Source organism: Bos mutus, chromosome 13 (genome assembly GCF_027580195.1).
Source record: "Bos mutus isolate GX-2022 chromosome 13, NWIPB_WYAK_1.1, whole genome shotgun sequence".
Taxonomy (NCBI): domain Eukaryota; kingdom Metazoa; phylum Chordata; class Mammalia; order Artiodactyla; family Bovidae; genus Bos; species Bos mutus.
In genome coordinates this window covers 56501666-56522991 of record NC_091629.1, presented here as the reverse complement: position 1 = coordinate 56522991, position 21326 = coordinate 56501666, and the positions used below count along the sequence as shown (strand labels likewise).

At 47.1% G+C, this 21326-nt stretch overlaps 1 protein-coding gene across 2 annotated transcripts in view; it reads right to left on the bottom strand.

Annotated features, from left to right (window-relative positions):
* Positions 1 to 219: 219 nt before the first annotated feature.
* Positions 220 to 21326, bottom strand: part of IFT52 (intraflagellar transport 52) — a 38129-nt gene continuing 17022 nt past the window's right edge. For both annotated transcript variants that reach the window (XM_070381766.1, XM_005909732.3), the window contains exons 10-14: positions 17207 to 17361; positions 5469 to 5556; positions 4218 to 4326; positions 2191 to 2336; positions 220 to 472 (exon numbers count right to left, since the gene is read on the bottom strand). In XM_070381766.1, coding sequence (XP_070237867.1) covers positions 416 to 472; positions 2191 to 2336; positions 4218 to 4326; positions 5469 to 5556; positions 17207 to 17361 — 555 coding nt within the window. In that variant the 3' untranslated portion in view covers positions 220 to 415. The remainder of the gene's footprint in view (positions 473 to 2190; positions 2337 to 4217; positions 4327 to 5468; positions 5557 to 17206; positions 17362 to 21326) is intronic.

The following is a 21326-nucleotide window of genomic DNA, read 5'->3' as shown; positions in this document are numbered from 1 at the left end:
GGAAGATACCTACCAACTCTTTTACCTTCCACTAGTGCCCCCTGGGAGGCCTATTCATAGGTATAGTGGGGCACACAGACTGTGGGTTAAGTTTATTTTCTATCCTTTTGAACTAGAAAAGCTGTACAGTACTCATAGGTTTGAGAATTATTTATGCTTTTGATAAAATCACATCTAGAACTGGAAAGGAAAGATTTCAATGAAAGACTGATGCATCAATTATCAAAGTACAGATTCAAACATTTAATTTAAAAAATGGAACATATCTTACATAAGAAATGTTGTCCCTCTCTGGGAACTACAGAAGATGCACAGATCTTCCCACAGGTCAGAGAGGAAGGACTGTATAGACAGTTTTCATAAAAAACAGGGATAATTCAAAAAGTTTACAAAGAATCGGGAGGCAGAAAATGCTTCAAGAGGCTTGGTCCTCAGAAGCTGTTCTGGAATGCCGTGTGTCAATGTCATGTTCCTGGAGGAGGGAATAAGACAGAATGTTAGTATTTCAGTTCAAAACCTAAAATGTGAACTCTTTGATGAGCGGTTCTGATTGGGACATGGGTAATCTCTGGCTTTAAGGCTACATCCAGGCCAAGGATCAAGCTTTCATGACCAGATAGGGCTCTGACCACAACCCACTACCCACCATGAATGGGGAGCAAATACAGTTGAAGGTACTGATGGAAACACCACACCAGACTTCTTACCTTGGCCCTGGGGGCCTGACCCTGCCTTGCCACCAGCGTAAGTACTGCTGGGAATTTACTTGCCTCTCCCCTGCCCCACATGTCAGTGCTGAGCAGGTTTTCAACACCTTGCCTCTGAGGTGCCTTCCTGGCACTTATCTGAAGAGCACTGTAAATGCCCATATATTCCTGCCTTGCCCACTGCATGGAGCTCAGACAGCAAGGACTGCATTCACTGCCATAACCCTGACATCTAGCACCATGCTAGCACACCTGAGGCCTGCAGTATGAATACCCAGCAGTGCCAGTGCCCACCAGCAATGGCTCAGATCCTAATCAGTCTTTCTATTCAGCATCTAGAATCTGCGTGTGTGTGAAAAACAGACTCTCTTCTACTGTTTTATAGCCCTCTCCCCCCATCCCACTGCTGTATCATGAATGTCTTCCCAAGTGCTTGAACATCCTTCTAAACATTCTTAATCTTATGCATGCACCCTAGGTACTTAACTAGTTCCCTACTGATGGTTTTCTTCTATGAAAACAATGCTTCGCTGAGCGTTCTGACTGGTAAATCTACATATATTCAGAATTGTATTATTTTTTTATTTTTTGGCTGTGTGGTGTGGTACTTGGGATGTTAGTTCCCCGACCAGGGATTGAACCTGTGCCCCCTGCAGTGGAAGTGTGGAGTCTTAACCACTGAACTGCCAGCGAAGTCCCAGGATTGTATTATTAAGACAAATTCTGAGGATTAAAATTGCTGGGTCAGAGGTATCCATGTATTTCAAGGCTTCTGAATATCCTAAAAAATATGTCCATAAAAATGGAACCAGCTTATTCTCCAATCAGTAGTATATAAATGAATATCCATTTACCAGCAGTGGTTGGGCATTTAATTTTAGAAATCCTGTCCAGGGACAGATAAGATGAAGGCCTGGCATAATAAATGTTAAGTCCTTAGTCCAGGGCAAGATGGTTTCTGTCCTCACATCCTGCTGCTCTGTCCTTGGCTAAGTTCTCGTCTGCCACATAGGCATCACTGCTGTTCCTCAAACGAGCCAAGCAGAGTCCCGCCTTAGGGACTCTGCACAGGTCTTCTCTCTGCCCGGGACACTCATCTCCCAGCTATCTCCATGGCCAGCCCCTGGACACCTTCAAGTCCTGGCTCCCATGCCAGCTCTGCAGTGTGTGTGGCCCACCCTGACCACCCCTGAATCTTGCCACGTTCAGTACACTGACCCCTCTGAGCCTGCTCTGGTTTATACCACGTTTCATCTCCTGGCATCCTGTGTGGTTTAATACTTAAGATACTGTGTTGTCTGTCTACTGTCAGTCTCCTCCAGCTAGAATACACATCCCATAAGCGCAGGGACCGTCACCTGTGTGTCCACCTAGTAGACAGTGAAATACCGACAGAATGAATGAATGGTACAGACCATGGGAAGTCTAGTTTGTGGATGATATCCCCACTTGACCACTTGAGTGGGCCTTCTGGGCTCTGTACCTGGTTCAACTTCTTGAACTCCACCACTTGGAAGAAGATGTGCTCAAGGATATGTTTAGCATCTTGCCGGTCCTTTGGGAGTTTATTGGTGACTCCAAGGATGTCACCACACTTCCTGACATAGAATTCCAGGTCTTCTTCAGTACCTGAGCACAGTTGCAGTGGTTAGATTCATCCTTGATTCTGCCCTGCCCCAAGTACAGACTTATTGTGGTCTGGGTATCCCTGTAGGGTTCCTACATCTCTCAAGATCACTCACCTCTCCCTTGGGTAATGTGACCAAAGGACTCAAACAGTGATAGACTGTAGAGATCTCTGATGTGCTGTTTTTGTAAATTAGTAGGCCAGAAGTGTGACACTCCTAGACAGAATAAAGCTGCACTGGTTCTGGCTCACTATTCCCAGATCTGGCATTCCTACATTACAAAGAGGAGGAGCAGCCAGCAGGAAATGAAATTACCATCCTCTGAATGCCGCAGGGACCATTATGAGAAGGACATATGGGTATTTTAAAAAGCATTTATTATAGCAATGTTATAGAAAAGGAATGAAAGAAAAAATCACCCATAATTCTCTGAAACGATTTCTGGCTGTATATCAAGAATGGACAGTCATTACTGCCCTTGTTATACTAGACTGTAACTTCTTTTCTTTTTCCCCTCTGACTTGCATTTGTAAAGCTATGGTATAAATGATATCTCACTCTAACCCTCACCAATATTATCTAGGATAAATAATGCTATGTATGCCTGCATATCTACATGTGTAAAAAAAATCCCTCCATGTGTAAGGATCAGACTACAATAGTTCTCTAAGTTGTCTTTATCATTTAATGGTGTAACATGGATATTCCATGTCAAAGCCTATGCTCATCTTTCAACAGTTTGTTTCATATTTTTTTAACCAGTCTTCCTCCTGATAGGCTGTTAGACTGTTGTCAATTTTCTGAATGATACAGTTAATAGCTCTATAGCTGTACCTTTTTTTTTTTTTTTTTTTTCTACAAGAAATTCTGGAAGATAGACTGCTAGAATCAGAAATGCTGGGTCAAAGCATCTAATCCTTCACAGGACTGTTATTCCTACAGGGTACTTACTGGGTCTTACTAATATCTGATTGCCCAGCACCTGCCACAATATCTGGAATGGAACAGAAATGCAATGTCTGACATTTAACTATGTTCATTTTTGCATACTCCTTTCTGGTCTCTGAGCATATATAGATGTTTGCATAGTTGAGATCCTACCACAAGTACAGTTTTATATTTTGCTTTCTTCATTTAGGAATCTCCAATTCACTCAGTGTCACCCCCCGGGCTTTGTAAAGCTCTTTTATAATGAGTATGTTTTATCCCACTGACTGAATATGGCACAGTTTACTACCATTCCCCTATGACTGAACACTAAGGCTATTCCCAACTGTATTTTATTTATTAAATAAATAATGTAGTAGTCTCATCTGTATACCTTCATTTGTCTCCCTAGGTTAGATTCCCAGGAGTGGGGTCACTGCCTCAAAATGGACGGTTACTTTTATGTCTCTGAGCACACGTGTGCAGGCCCACGTGCTGTGCTGGAGGCAGGGCACGTCAGGAGGAGCCCAGGGCTGAGAGTCGGGAGCACCACTCACCGAGCAGCTGTGTAGCCCGGGGCCTTTCCTCACGCATGGGTCAGGGTGGGCGCACTGGACTCTCCAGGACCCCTTCCAATCTGAAGCCTCTGTAATTGGCCCTAACCTTCTTATTCAAGTGCTCCTATGACCACTGGCTTAGATTTGCTATGTGGTAGCCAAGGTCAGGATTCATCCTGGGGTCACTCAACAGGTCAGAGATAAAGATGCGCAGGAATTAAAGCTGAGCTCTTACAGTCAACAACATTTACATGAAATAAACAAAACTGTCATTTTAAATACTCCCATTCCTATTTTCTTCTCCCTAAACAAACTGTAAACTTTCTCTCATGGCAAATCTCAGAAATTCACAATTTAGTAAAACTCAGAAAAGAAAAAAAAATTTTGACCAAACTCACACTTATTGGTAATCTGAGCAAGCCGGGCCTTCTCAGAGGAGAACGTCTCATCTAAGTCAAATAGCTCCAGCGGAGGAGGTGGTAATTCCCTGAAACTAGGAGGGAAAACCTAAAAGGCAATGAGGTCTTTTATGAAAGAGCGTATCCAGAGCCATAACTGACCGGAAGGAGACAGGAGGAAAACAAGAGGATGAGACGCCCAGCGCCTGTCGCCCCTCCGCCCGTGAGGCCATAGGAAGCACGATGGCGGCCCAGTGGAAGCAACCCAGCAGAGCCAGCTCCAACCGCACCACCGAACTGACCAAGCTGGGGTCCCAGCGCCCATTAACTTGTTCAAAGACACAAAGCTTGGCGCTTCTCAGGCTTTTATTTGTGTTGACCTTTTGACTTTCTCATCTAACCGTGACAGAAATTGGGGGAACGGATGTAGATTAATATAGAAAGTGCTGAACTTAGAGCCAGAAATCACAGGTGTGAACCAGTAGTGTGCTGCTAAATGCTGAGCTATCATTTAAAACAAGAGGCCTGATCTGTAGCATTTGTCATTTTCTGTTCTATAAACACCTCCACCATGGCCGATTTTCAAGCTACCAAGCTGTAGCCAGTTAACTGCCTTGTAACATTCCAGAAGGTAGGAGGATAAGACAAATTTTTAAAATATTCATTTATTTATTTATTTAGCTGCACTGGGTGTTAGTTGTGGGATTTTATTTGCAGCCTGTGAGATCTAGTTCCCTGACCAGGGATCAAACCTGGGCCCCCTGCATTGGGAGCGTGGCGTCTTAGCCACTAAACCACCAGGGAAAAGTCCAGCATAAGACAGTTCCAAAGGCAAGTGGAGCTCATGTTGAACTGGAATGTTTATAACCTATAGACACATGGTTGGCCCCTGGGCTATGAGAACTGTGCTGTGAATCTCAGTGCCTGCTGCCTGGAAAGCTCAAAGCTTTCTAGCACAAAGCTCTTCCTCCTCTTCACCCAGGAATTTTCACATATGCCCTCTAACCCAACAGGATGGGAAATGTTTAATAGCCAGAGAGGCTATTAAACAGAATCAGGCCCTTGATTCCTCAGTTGAGGACCACATCAAATGGAAGTCCCTGCAGAATACTAACAGGCTTGGTCTCTGTGCATATTTAGAGCCAGAGACACGTGACCCCACGAGGAGGCCTGTTCCACATGAGGCCAGCTAGCAAGGGAAGGGCAGACGTCGAGGCTCTGCAGCCAGATGCTCCACCCACACCAACTCACTGCTGGCTGAAGGGCTGGCAGCGGCGTCTCAAACTGAGGCTGGATGAGCTGGAGAGGTTCATGTTTCACGTTGAGCTGTTCATAAGCCCTGTGTAGAGAAGAAGATAAAAACGTGGGAATCAGGATGAGACACCAAGGCAAAGCACGTCTAATTGATCACACGATGCTCTTCTCCACAGAATCAGGCAGCGTAGCATCTTGGCAAAAAAAATTAAAATCACACAAAATGTGCTGTTACATGCAATGGAATGAGCCTTTCAGACATCTCTATTGTAGTAGACAGTGCAACTTTATTGAGCATTGAGAGGGAAAGTTCTGTCAACTTTCCTATCTGTCAACTTTCCTATCAGGCTTCTCCTGAACAGGCTTCTAATTTTTACCCATTGGACACTGTGAATTCTACAACTCATTGTGTTTCCTTATTTGTTTTCATCATTAAGAGACAGGAATCAAACGGGAAGTCTCAACAGAGCCGCAGGATATGCACTTCTGCGCGTTCGTTCACTCCATTTACTGAACACCTACTGTGTGCCAGACAGTTTTATCCGCCAGGAGTCCAGCAGCAGGGGAAAAAAAAGAGACCAAGGCACACCCTCATGGGACTGACACTGTAGCAGAAGAGAGACACCCAATAAACAAAAGCCATGATGCTGGGGATTAATAAGCATTAGGAAGAAAAGCAGATCAGGAGAGAGACAGGGCAGGGGTGGGAGTGCCGCTGGTCCCAGCCGCCCCGAGTGAAGGCAGGGCCAGGGCGTGCGGCCACCCTCAGCGCCGTCCCGGGCAGAGGTCAGTAAGGAGAACGGGGAAGGGGGCGACACATTTTCAGAGAACGGCAGGGCAGCCAGCGAGGCTGCAGTGCAAGGAGAGCAGTAGGAAGGGGTTTATGGAGTCGCATGCTGACCTTTCCCCAGAGATCATTTTTTTTACTGCACTTCCCCTTTCCCTCCCTTCTCTCGAACATTCAGTTGACCTTTTGCATCATGTACAGGCTGCCAACTGGCTGACCTCCTCTGGAAACGAGGCAAATTAAAATAAACCAACTGAAACTGTATGCTTGTGTGTAGCCTTTCAAAATTCATCTAAACAAGCAAACACCAACAAGTGTGGACGAAGGTCATGCTTGTTTCTCCGCACGGGTGCTTGCAGAAAGCACACCGATCTGTGACTGCAGAAAGGAGCGTGGCTGAGCTTACTGCTGTCACCTCCTCTACTAGTCCCAGGTGTTTGGGGAGCCTCTTTCCTAGCAGTGAGCAGAAGACCCCATGGAGAGAAGAGAAATAAGGATTCTCGAGCAGGCACTGATTTCACTGAATCCTCAAAACAATCCTGGGCAGTGGGTATAATCTCATAGGAAGAGGAAACAGGTACAGAGAAGAAGTAGCTTCCCAAGGTAACAAGATTAAAAAGCCTCGGAGGCAAGATTAGAACTCAGATCCCTGCTAATCAGAAGCCCCATGACTCAGTCTACCCAGAAGGCAAAATGAAAGGCAGTTCTAAGATAAAAGTCCTACTATCCACACACAAAGAACCCTGCTACCAGTCCTCACTTTGGTCATCCTAGCCATGATATTCTGTTTTCTGTCCCCAGACAGAGCTGACGACTGAAGCCCCGTATTACTAATAAAACAAGTTCCACTAAGTCTTCCCTTTCACCACCTGCCCCAATCTTCCTCCTACAATGAGCCAACATGTACTGGTCGGAGGGCAGGGGCGGGGGGCGGCGTGTGGCGGGTGTGATTAGTGGAGAAGCTCATCTTAAAACCAAGCAAAACCTAATTCAGAAAAATGATCAGGACTTCCCTGGTGGTCCAGTGTCTGAGACTCCAAGCTCCTCATGCAGAGGGCCCATGTTGCATCCTGGTGACTGAACTAGATCCCACAGGCCTGCAACTAAAGATCTTGTGTGCCACAACTAAGACCAAAGGAATCCATTTGTATCCATTCTAATGAGGTGGGTGAAACTAGAGCCTATTATATAGAGTGAAGTAAGTCAGAAAGAGAAATATAAATACCCATATACTGACGCACATATAAATATCCATATACTGACGCATATATATGGAATCTAAAGAGATAGCTGATGAATTTATTTTCAGGGAAGCAATGGAGAAACAGACAAGAGAACAGACCTATGGACGTGGTACGAGAGGAGGGAGAAGGGGAAATGTATGGACAGAGTAACACAGACATTTATATTACCATATGTAAAATAGATAGCCAATGGGAGTTTGCTGTATGACTCAGGGAACTCAAACAGGGGCTCTGTGACAGGCTGAAGGCTGGGATGGGGAGGGAGGTAGGAGGGAGGGGACATGGGTGTGCCTACAGCTGATTCTTGTTGATGTATGACAGAAAACCACAAAATTCTGTAAGGCAATCATCCTTCAATTAAAATTTTTTTTTTAAAGGAATAATCTTAAAAAAACAAAGACCAGAAGGACAAATGAAGTCACCTCAGAGCAATACCTACAGTTGACATAAATATTTAACAACTAATAGAACTGTTACTCAAAAAGAGTAAAAAACTGTTCTTTTTGAATAATGCAACTTTTGAGCTGCATTCAAAAGTTGTTACGTGCAAATGAAAATACGTATGTGCTCCACAGAGAAACCATAAACCAGGAACGCCTGCCCTCTGCTGTGGTGGGAAGACAAACAATGAAAAGAGCCGTCCAGGCCTCTGAAACATCCACCGCCGGGCCCTGCAGACACTAAATGCGCAGACGGTTCCAGTGAACCCCTCACTCAACACTCAAGAGTGGCTATGACGGCCCAGTCCTCCCCGATGAGGAGAAAAGCAGGTCAAAACTGCAGAGGCCGCTTGGACTGGAAGCAGCTAGTGAAGCAGGGTGACAAACTTTTCTTCAAAGAGAAGCCCTGAGTGAGAGAGCAAACACTGGAGCTCAAAACCAAGCAAGTAAAGAGCCAGATGTGCAGCCAGAATGTCTGACTGGCTGTCAGCTGCAGGTGGCGAGGGATGCCAGAGAGGCCTGGGCAGCTCTGGGAACATTGCTGCTGGGTTTTGTTGTTGCTCTTTGTTTTAGTTTTGGTCACACCGCATGGCATGTGAGATCTTAGTTCCCTGACCAGGGACTGAACCCGTGCCTTCTGCAGTCGAAGAGCAGTCTTAACCACTGGATGACTATTTTGCTTTTTGAGAAACAATCTAATCTATGCTAACAAATCCCCAGATAATTTCTTCCTGGGTTCAGCGTTAAGATTGGCTGGATTCAATTTCAGGCCCCACTGAAAACTAGCTGTGTGACCTTAGGCAAACCTCTTAACTTCTCTGTGCCTCAGTGTCCTCACAGTGTACAACAAGGAGAATGAACTACATTCTGATTTTACGTGATAAAGCAACGTACATAGAAAACTTAACATGATACTTGTTAGAAGTCAAGGCTAAATGCAGTTCAAACGGCAACTAAGGATAAGCTTCCTTGCCTGGGCACACCCTGCCTTTCCTCATAGTGACCTCCCTGCAGAAGGCTCTCTTCCAGCACCCCCAACCCTCTCCTGAAGTCCTCTCACCCCGTAAAATGCAGCATCCAGAAGACGGCCAAGCAGACTCAGGTCACCAAGAAATGTTTTTGGAAATCATCAACAGCTGGCTCAAAGGGCCCCTCTTTCTTAAAGCCTTCCTGGCGACCCCAGTCAGAATGGAATTCTCTTCCTCATTATGCCACGGCCTCTAGTTTTACGTTTCACACTTTGATAACCTTGTGGGAGAAGGCAATGGCAACTGTTAGGTAGGTAGACTAGGGAAAAGGAGTCCAAAATGGCAGTGGCTAAAAGACAAGGAAGGTCAAAGAAAGGTCCGAGGACCAGAGTGAAAACTTCAGGCAGAACAAACAGCACTCCTGGCTAAGCCCAATTTGCATAGGGCAAGCCCAGGTGGAGGAAAAAATATATAAAAGGAGGAGCCAAAGCGCTTTCTCTCGGACTCTCTCTCCCGTGTGCATGTGCGAGCTCTTTCTCTTTCCCTCTCTCTCTTTCTCCCTCCCCACGCACTCCTCCACTCTCTTCAAGTCTTGGATTCTCCTGCTATATTATAAATAAAAATGGAGCTGTAACACTGATTTGCCTAAGAGCTGTAGCACGGTTTGTCCAAGACCCAAGAGCTGTGACGCGCCGAGGGCTTTAATGTCCGTAGCTCCAAATCTTTGTTGTGAGGAGACAAAGAACCGAGGAACATACGCTCGCATGACATCTATGGTGCCATGACTCGGATATAACCTGGCTGAAACAACCTCTGCGCAGAAGAGGCCAAGCACAGCAGGAGCCCAACTCAGGGAAGCTCCCGCGCTAGAAGCGGAAGGCGAGGAAACCCAGTGCAGGGGAAGGCCCATCGTGCTGGAAACCGGGACAGCGAAAAATGAACTCAGCAGAAAGCTCACGCGGCCCAGTCTCAGATTCCAGAAGACCTCCGGTTAAGGAAAGAGGTCCTTGCTCCTATGGCTGGAGGGACCTTTACAATCTCTGTTTCTTGTTTCCTCAAACCTCCCACAAACAGGCAGGCGGCAGGGGCACAACTGAGGGACTCTGGAGAGGCTGCTCCTCAGCATGTCCCAAGGGCACTATCTGCTGAGCCCCAGTAGCTGTTACACAAGCCGGTGGGGGTTCTGTCCTTTCTCTTCTCTGTGCCAAAGATCAGACCAATGAAACTGAGCACCGGTCAGATATTTAGCAAATCTTCCAGTGGGCTATGAAAGGGATTCCTTGGCATGTTTTTCCCACTGCTTTTTCCTCCTGTCCTTCAGCTCTCTCCCGGGACTCAAGCCTGGCCAAAACTAACGAAACTCAGGCTCTTGATGTCTCATTGCAAAAATTCATTGTAGATTTGTTAGGATCCAGAGAGAAGCCACCCTTCAGGGTGTGAACCATTGCCGAGGGCCATATTAGGCCTGGCTAGGTTTTGTGAGGGGATGGAATTCATATGCTAATGAGTGAGAGGATCATCCCAGCCATTGGGGAACCACCCACTCCTCCCTCTTCTGATCTTGTGCCTTGGAGCTGTCCTGCCACCTCTGGGTGTGTCTGTTGGCTTATAGATTGGGGATTAAGGTTTACTTGAATTTGACTTGTCATCTTGGACCCAATTGATTTTAATTGGTTTACATTATACCCTTGTGCTAATGTCATTCTTTCAAAGTTTGTGCTCTGCCCCTTCCCTCCTGTTTCATGCTCTTTTCCTGAGCCCCATCCAGACCCACAAGGTTGCCTCTACAATCTTCTGGAGAGACAACCAGAAAATAGCTGGCCTTGGGAAGGAAATACTCTATAATATCCAACCCCTAATCCTACCCAATACTGGTCACACTGGAGATCTTGGGGACGCCCAAACTCCAGTCCAGGGGGTCCCAGGAGGTCATCACACCTTGACCTGCCTAGGGATCGGTCTTCGAAAGGTTGTCACGCCTCAACCTGTTCGGGGATCCTTTAGTCCCAGGGGTCCCAGGAGGTCGTCACGCCTCGACCTGCCCAGGGACCCAATCCTTGGGAGGCCGTCACGCCTTGACCTGCCCAGGGATTCGATCTCTAGGAGGCTGTCACACCTCAGTCTGCCTGGGGATCTGCACCCTGACCCGGGGACGCCTGGCTCTCAGGTTGTAACAGTTCTGGGTAGGATAAGCTTTAGAAAGACTTCACCCCTAAAGAAGTCCACCCATGGAAACATAAAGAAGCCTATTACTTGTCGGACTTTGCCCAGTCTCAGCAATAACTCAGGAGCCCAGTGAGAACCCCACTGCCTTTCTGGAGAGGCTAAAAGAGGCACTCCACAAGTTTACCAACCTGGACTTAGACTCTTATGAGGGACGGGTGATTTTAAAGGACAAATTCCTGTCCCAATGTGCATTAGATATCAGAATTAAGTTACAGCAGCTACAACAGCAGGACCCTGCTGCCTCTTTAGATGAGATGGTCCAGACAGCCACCAATACCTTTTATAACAGAGAACAGGAGGAGGAGGCCAAGGCCCAGGAGAAGGAGAGAAACAAACAGACAAGGCATGCCTAGATGCTGGCCGCCCTCCAGAGAAGGCCTATGGCAAACCCCAAGTCCTTGAAGGACAAGGCACAAGACAGATGCCTGATCTGTACACAGGCGGGGCATTAGGCCAAAGAGTGTCCAAACCCTGACAAGTCTCCTAGAACGGCTTGCCACAAATGCCATCAACTGGGACATTGGGCGGCACTCTGCCCTCGGGACTCAAGAGCCTCAAGGTCAAGTGCCAAGCCTACCCTCACGATGGTTCAAGAGGACTGAAGCGCCCCTCCAGCCAGCCCACCTGTCACAGATAACCATCACGGGGCTGGAGCCAAGGGTGCAACTGGATGTGGCAGGTAGGTCCGAGAATTTATTGGTTGACACAGGGGCTACCTACTCTGTCTTGATCTCCTACTCCGGAGTCTTCTCCTCCCAAACCTGTACCATTTTGGGTGCTACAGGAAAAGCAACTACTAAAAGATTCACCCGAGCACTTCTTTGTTGCTGGGATGGACAAATATTTTCCCACCAGTTTTTGGTGGTCCCTGAGTGTCCTACCCCCTTATTGGGAAGAGATATACTCACTAAACTGGGGACCACAGCTCTACAGCTCCTGGCTACTACTGAAGAACCCATTACACCTTCAATAGAGAGGGACCAAAAACTATGGGAAGACAAAATTAACCCCCAGGTGTGGGACCAGGGGATTCCTGGACGAGCCCACCAAGCTGAACCATCATTGTCCTCCGAGATCCCACTTGGTTTCCTGACTGGAAACAATATCCTCTCAAAAGAGAGGCTCGGGAGGGACTACAGCCTTTAATAAATAAATTCCTTGCTTGTAGGCTATTGGTCCCTACCAGTTCACCATGTAACAGCCCAATCCTCTCAGTAAAGAAAAAAGACAGGACCTGGTGAATGGTTCAAGATCTCCAGATTATAAATGAAGCTGTAGTCCCCCTCCATCCCACAGTACCCAATCCCTATGTAATCTTGGGAGAAATCCCACCCAGTGCCAAGTGGTTTACTGTCTTGGATCTCAAAGATGCATTTTTTTGCATACCACTGGCTAAAGAATCCCAATACCTTTTTGCTTTTGAGTGGGAGGCCCCAGGAGAAAAACACCAACAGATGACTTGGACAGTATTACCTCAGGGGTTCAGAGATAGCCCCCACCTGTTTGGACAGGCCCTTAGCCGGGATCTCCTAGATCTGGACCTGGGACCTAATGGGAAAATATTACAATATGTAGATGACCTACTAATCTGCTCACAAGATGAGAAAAGCGCCCAACAACATGCAATTCAGGTTCTAAACTTCTTGGCAAAAAGGGGATATAAAGTCTCCCGTACTAAGGCACAGATGGTCAAGACAAAGGTCACTTACCTGGGAATTCAGATTACACACGGGTCCAGGAGGCTGTCCTCTGATCGGGTACAAGGAATCCTCCAGTTGCCCTCCCCCACGACTCGAAAACAATTGCGAGCTTTCCTGGGGCTAACTGGTTATTGTGGAATCTGGATACCCAACTATGGTCTAATTGAAAGCTTATATGAAAGTTTATATGAAAGCTTAAAGGGACGAGATGATTCAATCCCACTGATGTGGGGAACTCCTCAAAAGGAGGCAGAAGCTACACTAAAACAGGCCTTAACTCAGGCACCTGCCTTGAGGTTGCCAGACCCAGAAAAAGCATTCCAACTTTATGTCCATGAAAGAGAGGGAATAGCCTTGGGAGTGTTAACTCAGAGGTTGGGATCTGAGCCCCAGCCTGTAGCTTACTTATCCAAGAGGCTCGATCCAACTTCCCGAGGTTGGCCCCCCTGCCTTCGAAATCTTGCAGCTATTGCAATCATGATAGAAGATGCTTTAAAACTCTCCTTTGGGGGCAAACTATTTTTACCAGCCACCAAGTAAAACAACTCCTAAATGGGAGAGGCCATTTATGCATGTCTGATCAAAGAATCCTCAGACATCAAGTAAGGCTGATGGAAAATCCAGGCCTCACTATATCCCCTTGTGAGGTTGTTAACCAGGCCACCCTCCTCCCTACCCCCGAGGGCTCTCTCCTCTTTCACTCTTGTCTAGAAACCTTGGACCACTAGACAAAACCCCGAGAGGGCTTGTCAGAAGATCCTCTGACCAATCCTGAGGAAATCTGGTACACTGATGGGAGCAGCTTTGTCTTGGATGGAAAAAGAAGAGCCAGGTATGCAGTAATCTCCAATTTTGAGACCATAGAGGCTAAGCCTCTGCCACCAGGTACTTCAGCCCAATTAGCTGAGCTCATAGCCCTGACTCGAGCTTTAGAGCTGGGAAAAGGAAAAAGAATAGCCATTTACACTGACTCCAAGTATGCCTTTCTGGTGCTACATGCACATGCGGCTGTTTGGAAAGAAAGGGGCCACTTGATCACCCGAGGGTCCCCAATCAAATACAGTGATCAGATTCTTCGACTCTTGGAGGCAGTCCACCTGCCCACTGAGGTTTCAGTCTCCCACTGTAAAGGACACCAGAAAGGGAACATGGAAGTGGCACGAGGGAACCAAGCAGCTGATCAGGCAGCTAGGAGAGCAGCATTAGAGAACCATAACCTAATAGGGATTTCCACCTTAGTTCCACAGACTAATTTGCCAGAAACTCCTTCATAAAGCTAAGAGCGAGGGCTTTCAAGAAGATCATATGGGTGGTTCCAAAAGGAGGGACTCCTTTTTCTGCCTGGAAACCTCCAATGGAAGTTGGTGAACTCCTTACATGCCACGACTCATTTAGGAGAAAAGGCCCCCCAAAGATTACTAGGAAGGTCCTTCAGAGGAACAGGCCTCCAAACAACTACAAGACAGGTTGTCTCCTCTTGTCCCACTTGCCTATTAAACAACCCCCAAGGAGCTCGAAGACCCCAGTTGGCCCAGCCCGTCCAATGACATGGGGCCTACCCAGGAGAGGACTTGCAGATGAACTTCACCCAGATGCCAGTTTCTCAAGGGTATAAATACCTATTAGTTATGATAGATACATTCACAGGATGGATTGAAGGCTTTCCCACACGGACCGAGAAGGCTGAGGCTGCCCAGGTCATTACAAAGTGACAATGGGACATCATTTACTTCTAAGGTCACCCGAGGAGTCTCGAAAGCATTGGGCATTACTTATTATCTCCATTGTGCCTGGAGGCCTCAATCTTCAGGAAAAGTATAAAGCCAATCAATTCTTAAAATCAGCAGTAAAAAAGATAACCTAGGGGACCTCCCTGGGATGGAAGGAGGCTTTACCAATAGCTCTCCTCTGCACCTGCATTGCCCCTAAGGAACAGGTTGGTCTTAGTCCTTATGAGATGCTATATGGGAGACCTTTTGTTTATGTCAATGACCTCTTCCTAGATCCAGAGGTTTAGACCCTCCAGTCTTATACCATGGCCATTGGGCAATTCCAACAGGATATACGCTTGTGGGGTATGAACCAGGACCCAAAAGATTCTAAAGAGTCACCACTATATGCTCCAGGAACTCAAATCCTAATTAAAGTCTGGAAAGATGGGTCCCCAAAGGCTCAACTCCAGCCCACATGGAAGGGCCCCTACCCTGTAATACTTTCTACCCCCACAGCAGTCAAGGTACCAGGACATAACTCCTGGATTCACTACTCACGAGTCAAGCTGTAGAAGAAAACAGAAGAGGACACTCGATACACCTGTGAGCCCCTGGGAGGTCTCAAATACCTATTCAGAACTACCAATGAGTGCCATTCTAATGAAGACCCTCAAAATCTGGTTTCTGGGGATAAGATTTCTCAGGATAACTCTAAGGAGCCAACACAGCTTGACAGAGAATGTACTCCAAGACAGGAGATAGATCTTCTGATCTCTGAACAAGGAGGGACTTGAGCTATCCTGGCGATGTGAGTTTAAAATTGACCAATGTCCCTACTAGTCCTTGTTGTGCTATATTGATGATGCCTATGATTATTCCATGTACTGTCCATTGTCTAACCTGTTTTATCTCTGCCCAGGTCAACCAGCTACAACATGCAGTGCCAGTTCAACAAAGATATAAAACTACAGCTGACCACGGAAAATATCACACACCCTTGGACATCGCTATAAGGACTCTGAGGATTGAGACTATAGCAAGAGGGGGAGGCCCAATACCCCTCGCCGCCCCAGTTCAGCAGGAAGTAGCCAGAAAGACCTTGACGCCCCTATTCCCAAAGAATTGGGCCTCCCATCTCTTGAGGGGGAATGTTAGGTAGGTAGAATAGGGAAAAGGAGTCCAAAATGGCGGTGGCTAAAAGACAAGGAAGGTCAAAGGAAGGTCCGAGGACCAGAGTGAAAACTTCAGGCAGAACAAACAGCACTCCTGGCTAAGCCCAATTTGCATAGGGCAGGCCCAGGTGGAGGAAAAAACATATAAAAGGAGGAGCCAAAGCACTTTCTCTCGGACTCTCTCTCCCGTGTGCATGCGTGAGCTCTCTCTCTCTCTCTTTCTCCCTCCCCACGCACTCCTCCACTCTCTTCTCTTCGAGTCTTGGATTCTCCTGCTATCTTATAAATAAAAATGGAGCTGTAACACTGATTTGCCTAAGAACTGTAGCACGGTTTGTCCAAGACCCAAGAGCTGTGACGCGCCGAGGGCTTTAATGTCCGTCGCTCCAAATCTTTGTTGTGACGAGACAAAGAACCGAGGAACATACACTTGCGTGACAGCAACCCACTCCAGTACTCTTGCCTGGAAAATCCCATGGGCAGAGGAGCCTGGTAGGCTGCCGTCTATGGGGTTGCTAAGAGTCCGACATGACTGAGCGACTTCACTTTCACTTTTCACTTTCATGGATTGGAGAAGGAAATGGTAACCCACTCCAGTGTTCTTGCCTGGAGAATCCCAGGGACGGGGGAGCCTGGTAGGCTGCCGTCTATGGGGTTGCACAGAGTCGGACATGACTGAAGTGACTTAGCAGATAACCCTGCATCACAGCTTCTGTCCGTCTTCTCCATAAAACCCTACACTTGAGGTACAATGCTCAGCACAGTCGGAGCTCTAGGAGTACTTGGTGACCTTGTACATAAGTACAGGGGACAGGACATTAGACAGGCATCTGTAGCTGTGCCTTCAGCCTTTGGTTTATTATTAGAGATGTATTGATAGATCCCGTGCCAGGCCCAAGATGCTCAAAAACGTTAGTCTCTGCCTCTGTCCTTAGGGATCCAACAGAGAAGGCAAAAAACAACAACAGCACAGGCAATGATATGGGGTCCAGCACTGGCCTGAAGGTCACTCGGGCCTGGCTTGAAATCCCTGCTCCCAACGTGGGAGAATCCTTCCCCAAGAAACCTCAGACTCCTCGACCAAAAATGAGGCAGGTAACTCAGAGGACCACCGAAAGCATTAAAAGAAGGCACAACGCGGCGTGCTTACAGGATGACTAACCATCTTGATTCACTGAGTGGGTCCCTGGGACGTGGGGCTCTCTGTCCTAAGACCAGGAAAGTCTCGGGCAAAGCAGGCCAAGCTGGTTCCTCTAAATGCCTGATACAGAGCCTGGAACACAGCAGAGGCTGATAACTGCAGGCAGTTTCCTCTGCATCAAGTCCCGCCCCAATCCCCCGGCTGTCCCGGCTGACCTCATCACAGGTCTGAGAACACGTTTTGTACACCACACTTATTGTGACCCTATCTCCTGGCCCCAGGCTCATGTTTGCAGACCGAACACTCAGAATGGAGTGCAGAGCAGCGGAGAGCCACAGTACTGACTTGATGACCTTCGGGAGGGAGGTCGTATCCAGCTGGTAAAGGGACAGGTCGAAGAGGCTGGTGAAGTCCCGTGGGTTCTCATCGCCCTCCTGGAGACACACTCGCAGCCGCTCGGACAAGGCGGCTGTGTCGGGTAGCATCATGTAGTCGGAAATCTGAAAGTGATAAGACGGTTCCTTTCAGCAGAGCAGGGGCTAGGATTTACTGTCTGGTCTCCAACGCCTCAGGTCTGAATCTGCAATATTTCTCTTCTCTTGCTAAAACATCTTGCTGATTACACTTACTGACAGCCAAACCTTAAATATGCCCATTTCTGTGGAAAGAAGGACCAAGGTCACCTGGGTAAACGCCAGCGCTGGAGAAATCCACGATGCAGGCTGGCACGCACACAGCTGGACACGGCTGGAGAAATGCGTGGCCCTGCTGGATGGCTCTCCTCCATTTTGTGATCTTGAGGGCTCAGTCATCAACCCAATTCTCAAGTTCATCCCCTGTTCCCATTCTCCTAGGCAGTTCTGTCTGCTACTTCAACCAACTAAAATGATTTTCCCTTTCTTAATTTTGGTGACCTTATTTTCTAGTTCAGTGAGAAATCAGAAGCAACCATAAAAGAAAATCCACAAGCTCCCATTTCAAAGTCTATCTTCTCTCCAGCCACCAGCATATGTGCTGTATACTCTGCTTTCTCCCCTGTCCTATATATGAACCACGTGTGACCCCGGCACAGACTACCCCTCCCTGGACACTAGGCCCTAATTCTTTCGCCTAGCTGCGGACATGCCTGCAGCCCTGCTGAGAACCTTCAGTGATGACACCTTGGTTACAGCAGAAGACCAGGAAAACCTATGTCCCTCAATAGGTATACCACAGTCAGTACACCGCAGTACAAACAATGGACAGTACAGCTTCCAAAACACAATCAAAAGAAAGCTTTTTATGAACAATATGGAAAAATCTCCCAGACATAATATTTAAAAAGCGAGGTGCTAGGCAGTGTATATACATGCCATACATATAGGACCGTCTGGGTAAAACAAGGGGGAAGGAGAGCATACACACACACGTTTGCTTATCTCTGTATAAACTATCTCTGGAATAACATATGAGTAACTGCTAAGATTGTTGTCACTGGGGAGGAGAACCAGGTGGCTGGGCAAAGGCAGAAGGGAGAGCCTTCAGTGTGCCTGCTCTTGAATTTCAAATGATGGGAAGACATTACCTAGCCAGGCAATAAATTTAAGTTTAAATGAATGCATGCTGGCAACTGGAAGTTTGTGTGTTCCTAATTTCCCTTTAAACTGCGTTTAACCTGGACTTCTAACAAGGCTAACTTGGTAACAGTTTGAAAAACTGCTCTCTGAACTCACAACAAACGGCTACACATTCTCCACTGCCAGCGCTTGGGGAGAGGTGTCTGAGCTTGATGTCAGTGAGACTCTGAGTCAAACAGGAGCACTTTTTTCTATATCCCAAGCATCATAAACTTCCCCAATCCTTAAACAACTTTTTAGACCAGAAACAAGGGGAAGCATCAACAAATAAATGTGCTTCCTGGCCTGATCTGGCCGATGCAGAGTCTTCAACCCTCTACCAGGGAAGAGATGAAGGCAAGAGCAGGACACAGACGCGTGCCCAGCACAGGGAGGAATGCGGGCCATGCCGCCCCAGAGGGTGCTCAGTGGCGCCCCACTCTGCAGCCCCACGGACCGCAGCCCGCCAGGCTCCTCTGGCCATGGGATTCTCCAGGCAAGAATACTGGAGTGGGGTGCTGTGCCCTCTTCCAGGGATCTTCCCAGGGATTGAACCCATGTTTCCTATGGCCCTCGAGTTCTTTACCACTAGCGCCACCTGGAAGATTTTCAGTATTTCTCACTGTGTCATGTTACTGGATTCAGTGTCTTACTTTTCAAAGCCTTACAAGACAAAGGACATTTTCCACCAGGTCTCCCACCTGGAAGGTATGTGAAACTGCACCGTTTTAGAGCTAAGAAGGCCTTAACAACACTCCCCTCCTCTGGCTTTGTACTGAGGCTTTGCTTTGGAACCAGCCCAGTGTCTCACACGGTAGAGAGAGAAGAACAGAATAGCAGAAAGGCACAGGCTCTGAAATCAGACTGAAGCGGGTACTAACAATGGCTTAAGTACGTGTTAGTCACTCGGTCGTGTCTGACTCTGTGACTCCATGGACTGTAGCCCACCAGGCTCCTCTGTCCATGGGATTCTCTAGGCAAGAATACTGGAGTGGGTAGCCATTCCCTTCTCCAGGGGATCTCCCAACCCAGGAACAATGGCTCGGCCAGGGATTAATCTAAGTGGGAACCTTGAAGACTTTACTCACTTCTGTTTCCTAGGTTAGAAAACAGGACTGACAGAAACTGAGCAAGAGCAAGGCGGCCACACGGAACTGGAGCAGACACAACACCTCTTAGCACTGCTTCCCTCGGCACACAACACTCTAACTAGGGCTGGCGGCTGCCAAACACATCATCCACTCAGAGCTGGGTCCTCTGAAACCTGAAAAGCCAATTCCTGATTGGCTTTACCCCAATTCTTTGGTTTTGGGGCTTACATTACTTTTAAGGAGAAATTTAAGCACAACAGCCCCATACTTCATGTTTCCATCTGAAGCGATATTTTAGATGTGAGGCTCTCATGTTTCCGAACCTGAGTCAGCCCGAGGTTTCCCAGCCAAATCAGTCCTCAGCCAAGGGCACAGGCCATCGGTGATGGTCTCTGGCTACCTTGTGCTGCCTGCCAAGTCGCTTCAGTCGTGTCCGACCCTGTGCGACCCCATAGACGGCAGCCCACCAGGCTCCCCGGTCGCCACTTCCTTCTCTGATGCACGAAAGAGAAAAGTGAAAGTGAAGTCGCTCAGTCGTGTCCGACTCCCAGCGACCCCATGGACTGCAGCCCACCAGGCTCCCCATCCATGGGATTTTCCAGGCAAGAGTACTGGAGTGGGGTGCCATTGCCTTCTCCAGTTACCTTGTGCTACCCATAGCCAAAAAATCATTTTCCTGACAGGTCAGCAGTTAGGAAACACAGAGGTAAATGAAGAAGGAGTAGACTTTTGAGTCAGCAGCCCTGGGTTTGGTTCCTGGCTCTGTAACTGTTGGCTGGCTCTTTGGGCATATTACAGTCTTGCAGAATTTCAGTTTCATTGATAAAAAGAGAATAAGACCATCTACTTGCCAGGGCTGTAGTGCGGTTTAAACAATGATTTATGTGGACGTATATGATATATAGGGCCTGGTATTAATATATAACCAATACAAGAGGTTTTTAAAAAAGTCTTGATAGATGTATAGCCCTTTTATACACTTCAGTTTAACAAGTAAATCTATGTTGATTCACTTATTATTATGATTCTCATAATTACCCTGTGAGAAAGGTACTGGTAGCCCCAAAACTAATGAGAAAATGAAGATGAAAAAAGGTCAGAAATAACCCACTTAAGGTTTCAAGGCTCATGGTGGAGTGGGACCGAGAATGCAGTTACTGGTTCCCAGTCCAGAGCTGGCCTTTTATTTTTTTTTTTAATATTTATTTGGCTCCACTGGGTCTTAGTTCCACACGAGGAAACTTCATTTGCGGCATGTGGGATCTAGTTCCCTGACCGTGGACTGAACCCAGGCCCCCTGCGATAGGAGCACAGAGTCTTAGCCACCAGACTACTAGGGAAGTGGTCTTTCCACTCTCCCATGTCTGATGAAGTATTATCATAATGCCTTTAGGATTGTTCTTCCTAAAGGCAACCAAATTGGAGCTTAAAACTTAAATTCTGATGATCTTTGTTTCTTTATGAAAAAGTACTTTTATATCCTTCATAGTTTTGAAGACGTATTTCTCTACAGATACTGATTCTGAAAGTTTCAGCCAGAGAGCATATATTAAGTTCCAGTTACTACATATACAGACAGAGGCTCCCACCCCACTGAATTCTATGACTAATAATTTACTGATTTTTTTTTTAACAGCATAGGCTTCGTCTTGCCAAAAAGCATCATTTCTTGCTATCTGTCTTACAGATAAGGTAAGAGATAGATAGGTTTTTGGAACTCTTAGAAGTGGTGCTGAGAAGCTGGACCCATTTTTCATTTCAAAGTTGTTAAGTAATTTA